The sequence below is a fragment of the Anolis sagrei genome, chromosome 3 (genome assembly GCF_037176765.1).
Source record: "Anolis sagrei isolate rAnoSag1 chromosome 3, rAnoSag1.mat, whole genome shotgun sequence".
In the NCBI taxonomy this organism is placed as follows: domain Eukaryota; kingdom Metazoa; phylum Chordata; class Lepidosauria; order Squamata; family Dactyloidae; genus Anolis; species Anolis sagrei.
In genome coordinates, this window is record NC_090023.1 from 40353460 (window position 1) to 40368798 (window position 15339).

The following is a 15339-nucleotide window of genomic DNA, read 5'->3' on the forward strand; positions in this document are numbered from 1 at the left end:
TTTGTTATACACTGGGCTTGGTTCCCATGTAAGCAGCCCCAAGTCCCTTCGGGCAGGACCCACACTGTCCTGCTTCCAGAAGGAATTGAAGACTTGGATGTTTGGACAAGTCTTTGAGAATGTCTAGTCCCAATGGTCCACAATTGATGTCACAGCACAGCACTTTCACCTCCATGCCCTAGTTCATTAGCTAAAATTTACATTTTCCTCTTCCCTGCTTCTGTTTGCAGCTGGCTAAGTTTTACAACAGTTCTTATCATAGGTTATTGGGCGTTGTTTTGAGCTTAAACTTTGTTTTATATGTTATTGGTTTTATCTTGTAGTGTATTGTGTGTTTTTTATGCATTGCTTTAGGCGCATTGTGCCATATGTAAGCCGCCAATGTCCCTTTTGGGGAGATGGAGGCAGGGTACAAAAATAAAGTTGTTGTTGTTGTTGTTGTTGATGATGATGTTGTTATGGTAGCAGGGTATAAAAATAAAGTTATTATTATTCTAGCACCTTTATTGAATCCTCTCTTGAAATCATTCACATAAACATTTGTAACGCATTCGTTTCCCAAATACTTTGTAATATGTACAATGTTCAGCTCCATGCTTTTTATGTATAAAATTATCTCTTTGTTTAGATGACAAAAAGCTGAAAGGCCATCAGATTTATAAGAAACTTCACAATGCATTCATGTATCCTTCATTTTATTAGGTGTTCTGATGATTATTTACATTTATGTTTCAGGGAAATACATAGTTTGTCATTAACAATTACAATACATTTCCATCTACATCATATATGGCCAATACTTGTTCAGTACTGTATATTTGTACAGACCATAAATAGTACTCCTCTGTGTGTGTGTGTGTGTGTTTTTTTTTAAAGGCCTGGTTTAAGTACATAGTTTTGGTCCAACAGCTAAAGCCAGTTTCCAATACAAACAGTGACAAAGGCACTTTAGATCAAAGGCAAGTGAAAAACAAACCCCTCCCAACTGAACATTCAACAAATGTACAGGATAGTCATGACTACTATTTGAGTTCACACTCTTCTTTGTGCCACATTTAGTTTGTTCTGTTTCTGGAAAAATCCACTTTAGAAAGCTTGGTCTCCAGTGTCTGATAACAATTTTTTTAATCTAAAGAAGGAAAAGGCAGTTTCCCCAGTAGTACTTACAAAGTACAGTTATCTTCTGTGCTTAAAAATAAATATAACCAAACCAAAGAACAAAAGATTGACTTGAAGTGCGTAACCCGTGAAACATATTTTTTACAAAGACGTCTCCCTGTACTCCAGTATTATACAAATCAAGTAAATACAATGATTGCCTTTCCAATATGGGTTTCAACATTCCCTGAGAAACCAGGAGAACTGAAATGACAGTAGACAGAAGGAAGTGGTGTTATGGTGACTGTGAAACAGAGAAAGACATATAAGGAAAACAGACAGCTATTTAAAACATTGGTATAGAACTTTACTTTCTGAAGAGTTGTCACATGAATTTAGATGACATATGGAGAAGTTGTGGGTGTAACAACCTTTACAATCTTCTTTTGCATCTTTTATAATGTTTCTTCAACTTTGTCTGAGATGAATTTACATTTCATCACATTCTTCCACGTATAATTACCAGACACCCAGTGTTCTTTATCATTCACACAAAGAATTCACAGTTTAGAAAAATAGTCACAAAGAAAGATCTGACGTTTAAATGGGCTAAGAAAACCCTTTTGATAGAAATGTGTGCTTTTTTTGGTAATGTAAGAGGGAGGTTTGTAAAAAGTGCAAATGGCTGTTGAAGAGAAACGTAAGAAAAATAAACAGTCTCATTGTATATAGCTTCATCCACGTATCTTCCTTTTCCTTAGTTAGGTGAAATCAGTTTTCAGGCTTCCTGATCCTAGTCTTGTTTAGGTGATCAAAACTGCTTTGGAGCATATAAAGGGAATTCTTCAACTGCAGAGAAAAATATATGTATCAATTAGGCAGTGAATTGCAATTTAAAATGTAATGATCCACAATCCAGTATAGCTCCAGGTTTGAGGGGACTATCAACATGGCTCCTCTTCCAAATACCCTCTCATTTTACTGATTGATTACATTGATTTACATCCAACTTTTCTCCTACCATGGCACCCAAGGTTTATAACAAGGCAAAAAATAATAAAGCTAAAGCATGAAAATAAAAACAAGTTGAAACATAAACAAGTTTGCATATTAAAACACCCATATTTAGGAAGTGTAAAGCCATTTAAAAGTATAACTACAGATAAAAATCCAGCACATAGGGGATATGGTAGGGCAGTGGATTAAACTGCTAGCTGCAGAAAATCTGCTGACTTGAGGCTTAGTAGTTCAAAGTTGCGAGTTGGGGTGAGCTCCCAGCTGTCAGCCCTAGCTTCTGCCTACCTAACAGTTGAAAAGCATGTAATGTGAATAGATCAATAGGTACCGCATTGGCAGGGAGGTAAAAAGGCACCCCTTGTAGGCATGCTGGTAACACAATTGAGAAGTCTACGGACAACAGGCTCCCCAGCATGGAAAAATGGAACATGAGCACCTCCCCATGGCCAGAGTTGAGTACCGCCTCCAGACACCGGAAATGGAAGGGGAAGGCCTTTATCTCTGTCTGTATATTGTATGTCGTTGTTTGCTGTGTAAAAAACGGCACTGAATGTTTGCCTTATATATGTAAAACTGTAATCTGCTCTGAGTCTCTCCAGGGAGACAACGCGGAATATAAATAAATAAAGTGTATTCACATACACTCAAATTTAAAATGATTGTGGTAGTCTCCAAGCCCCATAAAAAGGCTGTGCTTCCACTTCCCTCAGTTTATGTCCACTGAAGAGGTGTGCCTGTTTATTGATCAAAAGAATGAATGGCTGTGCAGCACTTCTTTGGTCATTACCAGGCAGTTGGCACATAATTTCCCATGATGCCACAACCAATCATTTTAAACAGGATCACTCTTAATCTCCTTTTCACTAGAGCACATGCATGCATAGAATATTGGATTCAGACTTAGGCATACTTAGAGCAGACTTAGGAATAACACCCAACTTTTGCCCCATTGATTCCTGAACATAGTTATATCTGGAGTCAATAAATACAACACATTTTATAATAAGAAAAAATCTTAGCCACAATGCTTTTTTTTAGTTGCTAAAGTTTTCCAAGATCCAGAACATTCTTATACTTTTTACCTAGTGAGTATAATTCCAAACCTACTTGGTGTTTGTACCATATTCTTAACTAGCTGAGATCTAAATACAGATAACCAAAGCATATAAATACAATGCATTATTTTTAAAGGCTGTTCAAAATATATTATATTTATATTATATTATATTATATTTTCTGCAAACCTAGCAGTTCGAAAGCAGCATTCAAATGTAAGGAGATCAAAGGGTACCGCTTTTGCAGGAAGGTAATGGCGCTCCATGCAGTCATGCCAGCCACATGACCTTAGAGGTGTCTACAGACAACACCAGCTCTTCGGCTTAGAAACTGAGATGAGCACCCCCCCCCCCCCCCGAGTTGGACATGACTAATGTCAGGGGAAACATTTACCTTTGCTCTCTCTATATATGGGCAAAGATGAAAAAGAATAAGAACACATACCTGCTCAAGCAATGTTATAGAGTCCCTCAGTACCCTTTTCACCTGCTGGACTTGGTCTGACTTGCGGTTAGAGCTTTTTTCTCTTGCAGCCACATCAAGGAGTACACTGGGAAAAGAATGAAAATATTTAGAAAGTATAAACAATAAAGACATATTTGACACTATTTCCACACCAGATCTTAGATAACACTTTGTTCCTGGGTTTTAAATGTCATTTCCTAATTGGTTCTATCACAAAAACATGGAAAAAGTTTATTAAACTGCAAAAAAAAATTGCAGGACATCCTGCAGCACATTTTGCTATCGTTTTTAAATGAACACCTGAGTCTCAACCAATTCAACACAGGGTTGTTGTAGGTTTTTCCGGGCTATATGGCCATGTTCTGGAGGCAATTTTTCTCCTGACGTTTCGCCTGCATCTATGGCAAGCATCCTCAGAGGTAGTGAGGTCAGACCTCACTACCTCTGAGGATGCTTGCCATAGATGCAGGCGAAACGTCAGGAGAAAAATTGCCTCCAGAACATGGCCATATAGCCTGGAAAAACCTACAACAACCCAGTGATTCCGGCCATGAAAGCCTTCGACAATACATTCAATTCAACACAGTTTGTGGCAGCCACAAAAATGAAGTTTCCAGAGTATAACAACTACTTTCAAAGTAAGTATTGCACAATTAAACAGGAAATAACACTTTCAAATCAGTAACAGAAAATATTTCAAATTTTGTTACATAGTTTAGTGGGAAGGATGTTATGAACAATTTCCTATGAAAGGCCTGCAGAGTGGATAGCAGTGTGCAGGCAGTCACCAAGTTTGGTCTTAAGTTGAATTTGTATGTAAGTCAGAACAGGTACATTTTAAAAAGTGTAACTCCAGCCAAAAACATGTACTTTTTAGCTTTGGATAGCATAGGGAAAGGCTAACATCCCTGCGGTGTTTCTTCTGCTATCTGTGCCCCTGTCCAGAGGATTTCCCCTCACTTTCTGTTCCTGTGAGAATTAGATTTTGAAAAAAAAAATGGCTGATTATGGAAACAAGAATTGGTGAGAAAGTTTCAGTGGAGACACCTTTTCCCATGACAACTCTTCCAAGAGTGAATTTCCCTTCCGAGGGGTTGATTTCTCTCACTTCCTGTTGACCCAGCCCTGTTCTTAACTATGTTTTGTTTGCAAGTCAGATGTTTGTAACTCGGGGACTGCCTGTACTTAATATAGGCTGGTGGATCATAAGAGAGAAAAAATCCTGGCCAGTCCAGTAATGGCCCAAGCAGTCTCACATTTAGCTGGTAGTTTGCTAGCAGTCCAATCAATGACCATCTGGTTTGAGGTGGAAGTGGTGTGATATTGGGTTTTCCCATTATTTGGGCAACAAATGAGTGATATGATCTTTTTTTCCAGGTAAACAAAGTGGTAATGATGTGACAGTTTTAGGCTACATTTATTATAGTCAGTAGGAGCAACAGAGATCATAAGAAACAGCTGTCCAATGTATATGCATATAAAATCTCCAACACGGAGGCAAGGGAAATCTCTGCAGATTAAGAAATGAAAAAAGTGTGAGTTACGCCTCTCATTAACTCCTACTGGATTACTGAATGAAGAAGAATGCATAATTTCAGCTATCACCACAAAAGCAGAAGACAAGGAGGAGGAGGAGGAGGAACAACTGTATACATGTCCTAGACCACTGGTTCTCAACCTGTGGGTCCCCAGCTGTTTTGGCCTACAGCTCCCAGAAATCCTAGCCAATTTGCCAGCTGTTAGGATTTCTGTGAGTTGAAGGACCAAACATCTGGGGACCCACAGGTTGAGAACTACTGTCCTAGACTGAAATGTACACAGCCCATTCTATATTATTGAAAAGAACCAGTTTCACCATAAGATACTGATACCTCCATACATAAACTTGGGAAATTGTATTAACCTAATACCCCAATAGGATCCTAGCTAATGAGAGAAATACAAGATTCACATTTAGATTTGGACTCACAAAGGCCCTCAAAAAATCAGGGCCTTTGTGAGTTCAAAAGTAAATGTGAATCTTGTATTTGCCCATCTTTTCAACTGGGAAGAAAGAACTACTCACTTTGCTGATCCCTTTTCTTGAACATGAACACGGTAAAATGACTGAGCTGCATATTCAATCTTAGACAATTTCAGGAATAATGTCACATTCAGCAGAACCAGCAAGAGCAAACTGTAAAGGAAAAAAAAAAGAAATCAAGCTGTATTGTTATTGTTCATTTTCTTGCCTGTAGCATCCTGGTAACTGTAAGCCACAGAAATGTAAAGGATCACAGGCCTCCCTCTGAATGTAAATCCAATTTTTTTCATCCTTGAGATTTCTTGCATGTTTTGACTATCATTATGAAACAGTATTTATTGTTTTAAAAGGGTAATATTATTTGAATAAAAGCTTAGGAAAGGTCAATTCTGCAACTTCAGCCTCCACTGGTGCAAATAGTATTTATTTTTATTGATTTACTATATTTATATCCCACCCTTCTCAACCCTGAAGGGGACTCAGAGCATCTTTACAATTGGCAGCAATTCAATGCCGTCAACAGACAATAGAAAATAGATATGTACATTAAAACAAAATTAAAAGCAATAAAACATTAAAAAACATTTTTAAAATTACATAATCGGAGAAAAAAGTCAAAGGCCATTCCGGTCATTATCATTTATTTATCTGATATATTTATACCCCACCCTTCTCAACACCGAAGGGGAATCAAGGTGGCTTTACACATAAGCAATTAAAGTTATTGCACATAATTCTACTTTACTTATTGTACAGCACTATTAGCCAATAGTTTGGTCCCAGAGACATGTTTTTACTTGCTTCCTGAAGGTCAGGAGGGAGGGAGCTGACCTGATTTTGCTGGGGAGGGAAATTCCATAGCTGAGGGGCCACCACTGAGAAGGCCCTGTCCCTTGTCCCCATGAATCACACCTGCGAAGGTGGTGGGACTGAGAGCAGGACCTCCCCAAATGATCTTAATCTCAGAGATGGTTCATAGAGGGAGGTACATTCGGACAGGTACGCTGTAAATTATGTTTTCTCCCAGCATGAACTGACATTCCTTTTTGAATGTATATCATTTTGATTGTTTATTAGATTGTTAGTGTTAAAAACTAAAGATATAAGAGGTGTTAGGCAGTACTTACAAGATGCTCATTACCACTATGATGGTGATGGTCTTATTTGTAGCATCCCTTTTTGGTCCTGTTTGGCAAAAGAGGAAACTGTAAGTCTACAGTAGCCAACTTCCTAAATCAGATTAACATTACTGTAGGAGAGTAGTCTTCTTTTCAAGTACTCTGGATCTTATCTCAACTAAAAAGCTACTACAAGTGTATGCTTTTAACATGTTAATTTGATGCATGGCATAGATGTGGTTTTCCTAACAAGGACTTGGCAGCTGTTCTTGCACTAAAAGTTGCTCTAGGCTACACAAACCTTGGCTTTCACCACTACAATGTGTTGTGTAACATTTCAACATAAGCATTTGTTGTGTTAATCTTGTCTCTCTGTGATTACATTTGCTACATATGGACGGAGTCTACTATATCTTCACATACTTCCATAGCTCATTCCATGATTCTCTTTGCTGAAAACTTCAGCGCGTATCCAGAAGACTAGGCTTCCTGAAAACAGCTATTTTTTTCCTGTGCAATTTTTAGCAAAAACAATCTCACATCAGGGCCACCTGGTGGCACAGTGGGTTAAACCACTGAGCTGCTGAACTTGCTGACCAAAAGGCTGGCAGTTCGAATCTGGGGAGCAGGGTGAGCTTCTGCTGTTAGCCCTAGATTCTGGCAACCTAGCAGTTCGAAAACATGCAAGTGTGAGTAGTTCAACAGGTATTGCTTCGGTGGGAAGATATCGGTGCTCCATGCAGTCATGCTGGCCACATGACCTTGGAGGTGTCTACGGACAATGCCAGCTCTTCGGCTTAGAAATGAAGATGAGCACCATCCCGCAGAGTCGGACGAGACTAGACGTAATGTCAAGGGAAAACCTTTACCTTTTTAATCTCACATCTCTTGACACTGTATAGTTCTGAGACCACACAAGCACAACATTAATGAACAGATGTGAAAAGATGGGAATACAATTACCCAGCCATCCTAAGGGGCACTGCATTATGTATCATGTGTTTAGACACCATGAAAATTTAAACACAAATAGTATATATTTTTTTAGAAGAGGAAAGTTATATGACCACAAATGTCACTGTCATCTCTGGTCAAGATTTCACGGAGGAAAACTAAGAAAAGTTGAAGCACCAACAGAAGGTATTTTCAAATGGAATACTATGCCATGGTTTGGGGTGAAGCAAATTAACATTGCAGAGCCTCAAGTTTACCTATTCACTTGCCCACTGACAATATCTCCTGATTACTTGCCTGTAGCAAATTGCTATGCTGTTTTTCCTCCCAAACAGGTAAGCTATGGCTTGAATTTGCTTACAAACTAGGATCACAAAGCATACTTGGCAATATAATGGGAAACAGCCACAGCCTTTCTATCTGTACCAGTTATCTCACCGTGATCCTAATAACAAAGTGAGACATCCAGGATTGTTCTTACAGACAAACAGTCTTACAAACTGATACTATCCATGAATGCTCTCTTTTACCTGTCTACATAAGTGCTTTCTTCTTGATCCCATTATGTATATGTCATTACATGATAACTTCATAAAACTATTTTTGTTCTTTTCCAAGGGAAAAAAACAACAATGAACAACTATGGGTTGTTGTAGGTTTTTCGGGCTGTATGGCTATGCTCTAAAAGCATTCTCTCCTGACATTTTGCCTGCATCTGTGGCAGGCATCCTCAGAGGTTATGAGGTCCTCACAACCTCTGAGGATGCCTGCCACAGATGCAGGCAAAGCATCAGGAGAGAATGCTTCAAGAACATGGCCATACAGCCCAAAAAACCTACAACAACACAGTGATTCCGGCCATGAAAGCCTTTGACAATACAATGAACAACTATGTATTGTCGAAGGCTTTCTTGGCCAGAATTACTGAACAGGGGGAGAATGCTGCTGGAACATGGTCATACAGCCAAAAAAACTCACAGCAACTCAGTTAAGAATTTTTTGACATGAAAATTTTGCATACATTTCTTGCTGCCAACAGAGATCTAGAACCCAATGAAACACTTTCCTCTCAACCTGAAATGTTGCTTATCATTATATGCCTCGTGCACATTATGTGATCTATTACATTGTCTATTATTCATATTGGCAACCCTGACAAAAGATTATGCATCATGGCTGCAGCAAAAATGAAGGAGAAGAAATTTCTCCACACTTGTGAACAGTGATAAAGGTCTAAAAACAACTTAAAATTACTAAAGAAATGGCAAGGATTAACCAATGCATGCCATATGCAGCATACTTTGGAATTATGTTCATGGAATGACTCTACATTACTTGTTCAGAGTCATTTAAGTTGCATTACTTAGTTTGTCTGTCTCAATCTTCTACACTGTGACATATGTTCTAGTAAATAGATAATAATTTTCTCAAGCAGCTAGAATATAACCATATGCAAATCCTAATCGATCAGATATGAATAACATAATCAAAGGGCAACTGTGGGCTTCATCACAGAAGCTAAAGGGTACATACATGGATTTGAGGAACATTTACTTAATTAGTAAAATCCAATAAGGACAGACACAAGTATACTTATATAAATGAAGAAATGCACCCAACCACTGAGCAAATTTTGGAAATTACAGAACTCAGATTCTTTGTGCTTTGCAAACTCCAGAAACAAAGACATTGGTGTAATCCCATCTAATCTGTAATCCGACATCTTTTTTTGCCCAGCCTTCCAGCTGATATATTGCAAATCAGAAGTGTTTCATGGTGGAAAACCATCTTTTGTAGACAGAAATATTTGTGAAATTGTCCTATCTGACCCCTTATGATGGATTGGATTTGCGGGGACAGAAGCGGAACAGATGGATTTGGAAGAGAGATTTACAATAAGAACGAAATGGAAATGATGGGAATAACACAGAGGATATAAGTGGAAGGTGATGTTTTAGCACACTGTTTTTTAACATTTGGGTACTTCAACTAAAGAGAAGAAGGAGAGGATGACTGCCAAATTGATCTCTGCAGCACTTCTGTGTCACCCTCAGAAGAAACAGCTTTAAATACCATCTAGGCCAGAAGATGTTACACTCTGTTCCCTTCAGGCCTGGCTATGTCACCTTCGGCAGTTCTTCAAAAAAGGGTCATTCTGCTGCCATTTTTCAGACCATCATCAGAGAAGATGTCTTTGCATCTTTTAACTGGTTCTGTACTTTAAGTTGTATTCTCTGGTTTAAGCTTCTATCAATCTGTTGTATTTTAATCTATTTTTTCCAGCTTCAATCTATAGAAAGAAGTGGATAAAAATAAGTACAATTCCCAAGCTCTCCATCGAGTTTACCTGGAGGACCTAGAGATTCCTAAATAAGTTTCCAGTCCCAATTCGAAGTGCAGGTTATGACCTACAAAGCCCAAAACGGTTGGGCCCCACCTATCTTTGCAACCACATCTCCCCCTATGAACCAAAGTGGGCTCTAAGATCCACCAGGGAGGACCTCTTCTCATTCCCACCATTGTCACAAGCTTGGCTGGTGGGGATGAGGGAGAGGGCCTTCTTGGTAGTGGCCCCCAACTTTGGAACACCTTCCCCAGGGAGATTAGGCAAGCTCCTTCACTGTCCTCCTTCCGTAAGGATCTCAAAACCTGGATGTTCCAACAAACATTTGAGAACGACTATTCCGTACTTATAAATGCCCAGTCCTTCGCTTGCCAGATAGTACTCTGTTCTCAGAACTTCTTCTAATCCCCCAGCCCTATAGTATGCTGTTTTGTATTATTCCAGGCCCAGTCCTCTTTATACCCTGATCATGTCCATCTTAGCATTTTGATTATTGGGGGGGGGGGGGGGTTGTGTGTGTGTTGTTTGAGTGAGTTTTAAGGCTGCTGTTTTATACCATTATGTTTTTTTGAATTGTGTTTTATTTCATTGTTATGCTTTGTTATGCTTTGCTATGTTTATTTTAATTGTGCTTTTTGTTTTTAATCAGATTGTTTTGTTTTGATGTTCTGTGGACATTTTGTCTAATATGGAGGTGAGGTATAAAATAAAGTTATTATTATTAGATACACAACAAGATTAGTACACAGCAAACAAGATCACTCTGCTGGCTTTTGTATTCGATCACACATCAGAAACTTCTCAAGTGTCTAGGACTTTGTGAGGTATTGGTGAACAATGTGTGCACATCCCAGTAAGGTGGCCTTTTGTAGCTGATAGGTGGTAATTGTGTCAGCGCTGATTGTGTTTAAGTGCAGGCCAAGGTCTTTAGGCACTGCACCCAATGTACCAATCTCCTCTGAGACCAGCTTTACAGGCTTGTGCCAGAGTTTTAAAGTTATTATTATTATTAAATAATGTTTATGGTTTTTCTACTTTCATGGAGATCCTGCATCCCTAACTCCTATGAAGTTAGAAGGCCTATTGTACTTTTAGTTTTCTATTTTTTTTCCTTGTATAGCATTTATATAGTCTTTTAACATTTATAAGATATTATCAATTCACTGTCTTTTAGCTAGTAAATATTAATTGTTAACGACAGGAGCGTACTGCTGTTTTGCTGTGACCTTCTTTCTTAAGAAAAAGTGTTATAAAATGATGGTCCTTGGTAGATAGAGAACATGTTTCTTTATAGGGAAAAACAATACTTTGCTTCTAGAGATTTTGCATATCAGTCACCATTCTTTGTCTATGAAGGATGCACCACTTATGTTTAACTAGTGATACCCCAATTCTGCCTTGTTTGAAGCAGAAAAGAGTCTTCATAAAGGTACTAATGTGTAAAGGTACTATATGATCTGTGGATCTTCCTTAACCAGCGTCCCTTTGGTTTGGATAATGTCAGATGCTGGATGAAATCAACAACCTATCTATGTTCTCCCAAGGCCAGAAGTAAGCCCACAAAAGTAGGAGATGCCTGCAATGCCACTATTCTGTCCATGTTCCCCAGCAAATGATACTGAAGGCTCTACTCAGTGTTTGCATTTACCTGCATCACCATGAGAAGAAGGCACAACCACTTCCCCAGAAGAATAATGTGCAGAGCGTTTAGGAACTATCTCTCCCATATTCCGCTGTAAAGTCCACCTCCTCCGCCTCAAAACACCTAGCTTTGCTGGATCTTCTGTTGGTTTGTTGAGTGTATATTCCTCAATTAGCAATTCAGATTCTGTAAAAAAAAAGGCATAACCTTAATTTTATATCAATTCTCATTTTTCTACATGTGAATTCAGAATGTACGTGTGTTCCATGCAGGTATTTCTTACTACATTTACAAGCTTACCTCTGAGGAGAGAAAAAACAGTCATGTGATAAATATACAGTACTGTTAAAAATCAAGACATGAAACCAAAAATATTTGCTCTCTTAAATATGATGTTTATATTGTGTTTCAAGCACCACAGAGGAATAAGCCGGAGGAGAAAGGGGCACAATGCCTACAATAAGTATTCCACTGACCCACCACACATTTTGGTGCCTTAAATGATAAACCTGTTTCTTGAAGCATTTGACCTACTGATTCCAAAAATGTCACCAGTTTTCCCCTATCCATTCTAGTTTTTGAGATACAGAACATATGCCATCTACCAGTTACCATCTGCTCACTCACAGATAATCATGGTAACCATATAGAAACTAGAGCTGATGCAATCTATCCAAAACAATTTTCTGACTCTGCACCCCAAATAGCCCCAGGATCAGGCCTAACAACCAAAGACTTTGTGCAGGCCCGTAGCCAGGATTTCGTTTCGGGGGGGGGGGGGGTAAAAAATTTTCAGGGGGGTTTCGGGAGGGCTGAGTTTTGGGGGGGGGGGAGCTGAGTCTGAGTGAAAGAGGGTCTAGCCTAGCAAACCTTTTGTATCATTACCCCAATACCCCCATGCATATGGGATATATTGAGTATGGTGATCAGATCATGATATGAATAAACATAACAGTTTAAATAATGCACCAGTCAGGCCTTTTCGCGAACCACCATCAGAATTTGGGGGGGGGGGGGGGGGGCTGAAGCCCCTCAAGCCCCCCCCCCCCCCCCGCTACATGCCTGACTGTGTGGCTATATTATTTATCTTTCTCATATGCCAAAATTATCATATTACGTTGTTATGTTACCATTATCTCACTTTAACTGCTATGGTTGCATCCTGTGGGATTCTAGGGTTTGTAGTCCAATGGGGCTTAACGTCTCTCTTACTGAGAATTTGAAACGCCTCTCCCTAAATTGCAAATCCCAGCATTTTATATTAGGTAGCCATGGCAGTTAAAGAGGAATAATAGTGCGATAAAGTGCTTACTGTCCTATTTCCAGAGGATCGTAAGGAGATGGTTAACAGTGGAATAAAAGGATTTTAATGAAGTATTCAAGAAACACTGTGAAAAACCATGGATTGTTTTTGCTACATTTGTATTCTTCATTTTCAGTGTCATGAGTGACTTTCCTACCTTGCCTGCTAAAAAGCATACACATCGGCCTGTGGATCAGTAAAAGGTTTTTTTTGTTTGTTTGTTTTCGTGTCAGGAGCAACTTGAGAAACTGCAAGTTGCTTCCAGTGTGAAAGAACTGGCTATCTGCAAGGACGAATGCCCAGGGGACGTCCGAATGTTTTACCATCCTGTGGGAGGCGTCTCTCATGTCCCTACATAAAATGCTGGAGCTGACAGACTGGAGCTCACCCTACTCCCCGGATTCGAACTGCTGACCTTTTGGTCAGCAGTCCTGCCGGCACAAGGTAAAAGGGTAAAACACTAATGGAATAATAACACCCCCCCCCTTAAACTGTTTTACAAAGCGAAGCAAAACTCATAAAACATTTCCATCATTTATGAGGAATGCAATGACTGTGGGTAACTAGTCAGGATAATCAAAGAAATTTGAATCTATCAGAAAGAAAAAGAAACAGCACTTACCAAGTTGCTTAAAATTTCCCTGTATCCCATTCCACGTATTTTTCTCTATTATACTCTTGACAAGGCCCCATGGTTGCTTCTTATATTTCACATCCGAGGAAATTCTGCAACAAAAAAACAATAACGAACTTGGCAACCGATTGTAGTAGCAGCCACATTAAGTCGACAGGCCTGCCTTCTCACTCACTATAGAGCCATTTTTCAGTTATTTCCATTCAAAGCAACGCACTGCGTACACGGAGCAAAAACATGGTCGCTACATGAGACCTGGTACATTCATGCTGACAAGCGAAGGAGGAAATGGGCAAAAATACTTGTCGTTTAATAGCTCTGGGTTGTAATGGTACTTTATGATGGCTGTGCACACCCACTGACTTTGGAAGGCTGTTATAGATCACGCAGTTAATTGCAGGTAGGGAAAGATTTCTCCTGAAAAGACCAATGGGAAAACCTCGCTTATGTTTGAAAAGAAAGCTGGGACTAAAGTCAAGGATCCAGGAAATGCTTGTTTCTATGCATATATTCTTTTCAAATCAAGAGCATGAACCAAAATTGCATTTTCCTGCTCTATTCTTATGGTCAGCCACACTTTGACAAAACGATATTTGTGCACATGAACCTGTTTCCTATACTAAGGGTGGTTCTGTTTTACTGCCTGCAATTTCCCTAATTTTCAGGCAGTAAACTTGAGAAACTGGAGCAATTTGAAAAACTGCAAGTAGGTTCTGGTGTGAGAGAACTGGCCATCTGCAAGGACATTGCCCACGGGACAGCCGGATGTTTTTGATGTTTTACCATCCTTGTGGGAGGCTTCTCTCATGTCCCCACTTGGGCAGCTGGAGCTGACAGAGGGAGCTTATCTGCGCACTCCCCGGATTCGAACCTGCAACCTGTCGGTCTTCAGTCCTGCCGGCACAAGGGTTTAACCCACTGTGCCACCAGGGGCTCCAAATTTTCCTAATATAATAAAATGAAATGGCTCACCGGAGTCTGCATTTCTGACTGGATACAGGGGTGATACAGTAACTATACACAGTGTAGAAGTAATCATGGTAAGGCACGTCATGCGTCGTCACCTCCGCATCTATCCGATATGATTGATCTTTGTGGCTTCGTTTAAGAAGGACCTATGAGAAGGAAGAACAAATATTTGTCTTCTTTCCGACGCTCTATAAATTGTAAAGAAAAAATATTCCACTTTTGAGGGTCTCAAGGGCCCAAATATGTCTCAAAAGTTTGATAAAAGTATTTTGACACTTTTAATAACTCAAAACGCTTTTCTATGACCTTGAGAGGGCAAAGGGGGCAGTGTAGTGTTTTGTTGCCTGTCCATATTCTTTTAAGGCCAAATGATAACCAGGAAGTGAATCAAAAGTTAATCTGATGTCCTGTTTTCTAAAGACTGCTTCTGGTGTCGGCAGTGTCTGGAAGGGCATTTGCACAGATAATTTTGTGTGCCAGCTGCGACTGTACCTCGAGAAGCTAGACTTGGCTATGGTGGTCCATGTCTTAATTACATCGAGATTGGATTACCGTAATGCACTCTATGTGGTGCTGTCTTCGAAGACGGATTGGAAACTGCAATTGATCCAAAGATCTGCAGCTACGCTACTAACCAGAGCCAGCTATAGAGAGCACACAATGCCCCTACTAAAGCAGTTACACCAGCTGCCAATAAGTTTCTGGTCCCAATTCAA

The 15339-nt window shown here is 39.5% G+C and overlaps 1 protein-coding gene across 2 annotated transcripts in view; it reads right to left on the reverse strand.

The window, feature by feature from the left end:
• Nucleotides 1–678: 678 nt before the first annotated feature.
• GRAMD1C (GRAM domain containing 1C) overlaps nt 679–15339 on the reverse strand; it is an 82541-nt gene continuing 67880 nt past the window's right edge. For both annotated transcript variants that reach the window (XM_060770773.2, XM_060770774.2), the window contains 7 exons: nt 14627–14769; nt 13643–13746; nt 11724–11903; nt 6787–6844; nt 5702–5812; nt 3616–3721; nt 679–1947 (listed from right to left, as the gene is read on the reverse strand). In XM_060770773.2, coding sequence (XP_060626756.2) covers nt 1870–1947; nt 3616–3721; nt 5702–5812; nt 6787–6844; nt 11724–11903; nt 13643–13746; nt 14627–14769 — 780 coding nt within the window. In that variant the 3' untranslated portion in view covers nt 679–1869. The remainder of the gene's footprint in view (nt 1948–3615; nt 3722–5701; nt 5813–6786; nt 6845–11723; nt 11904–13642; nt 13747–14626; nt 14770–15339) is intronic.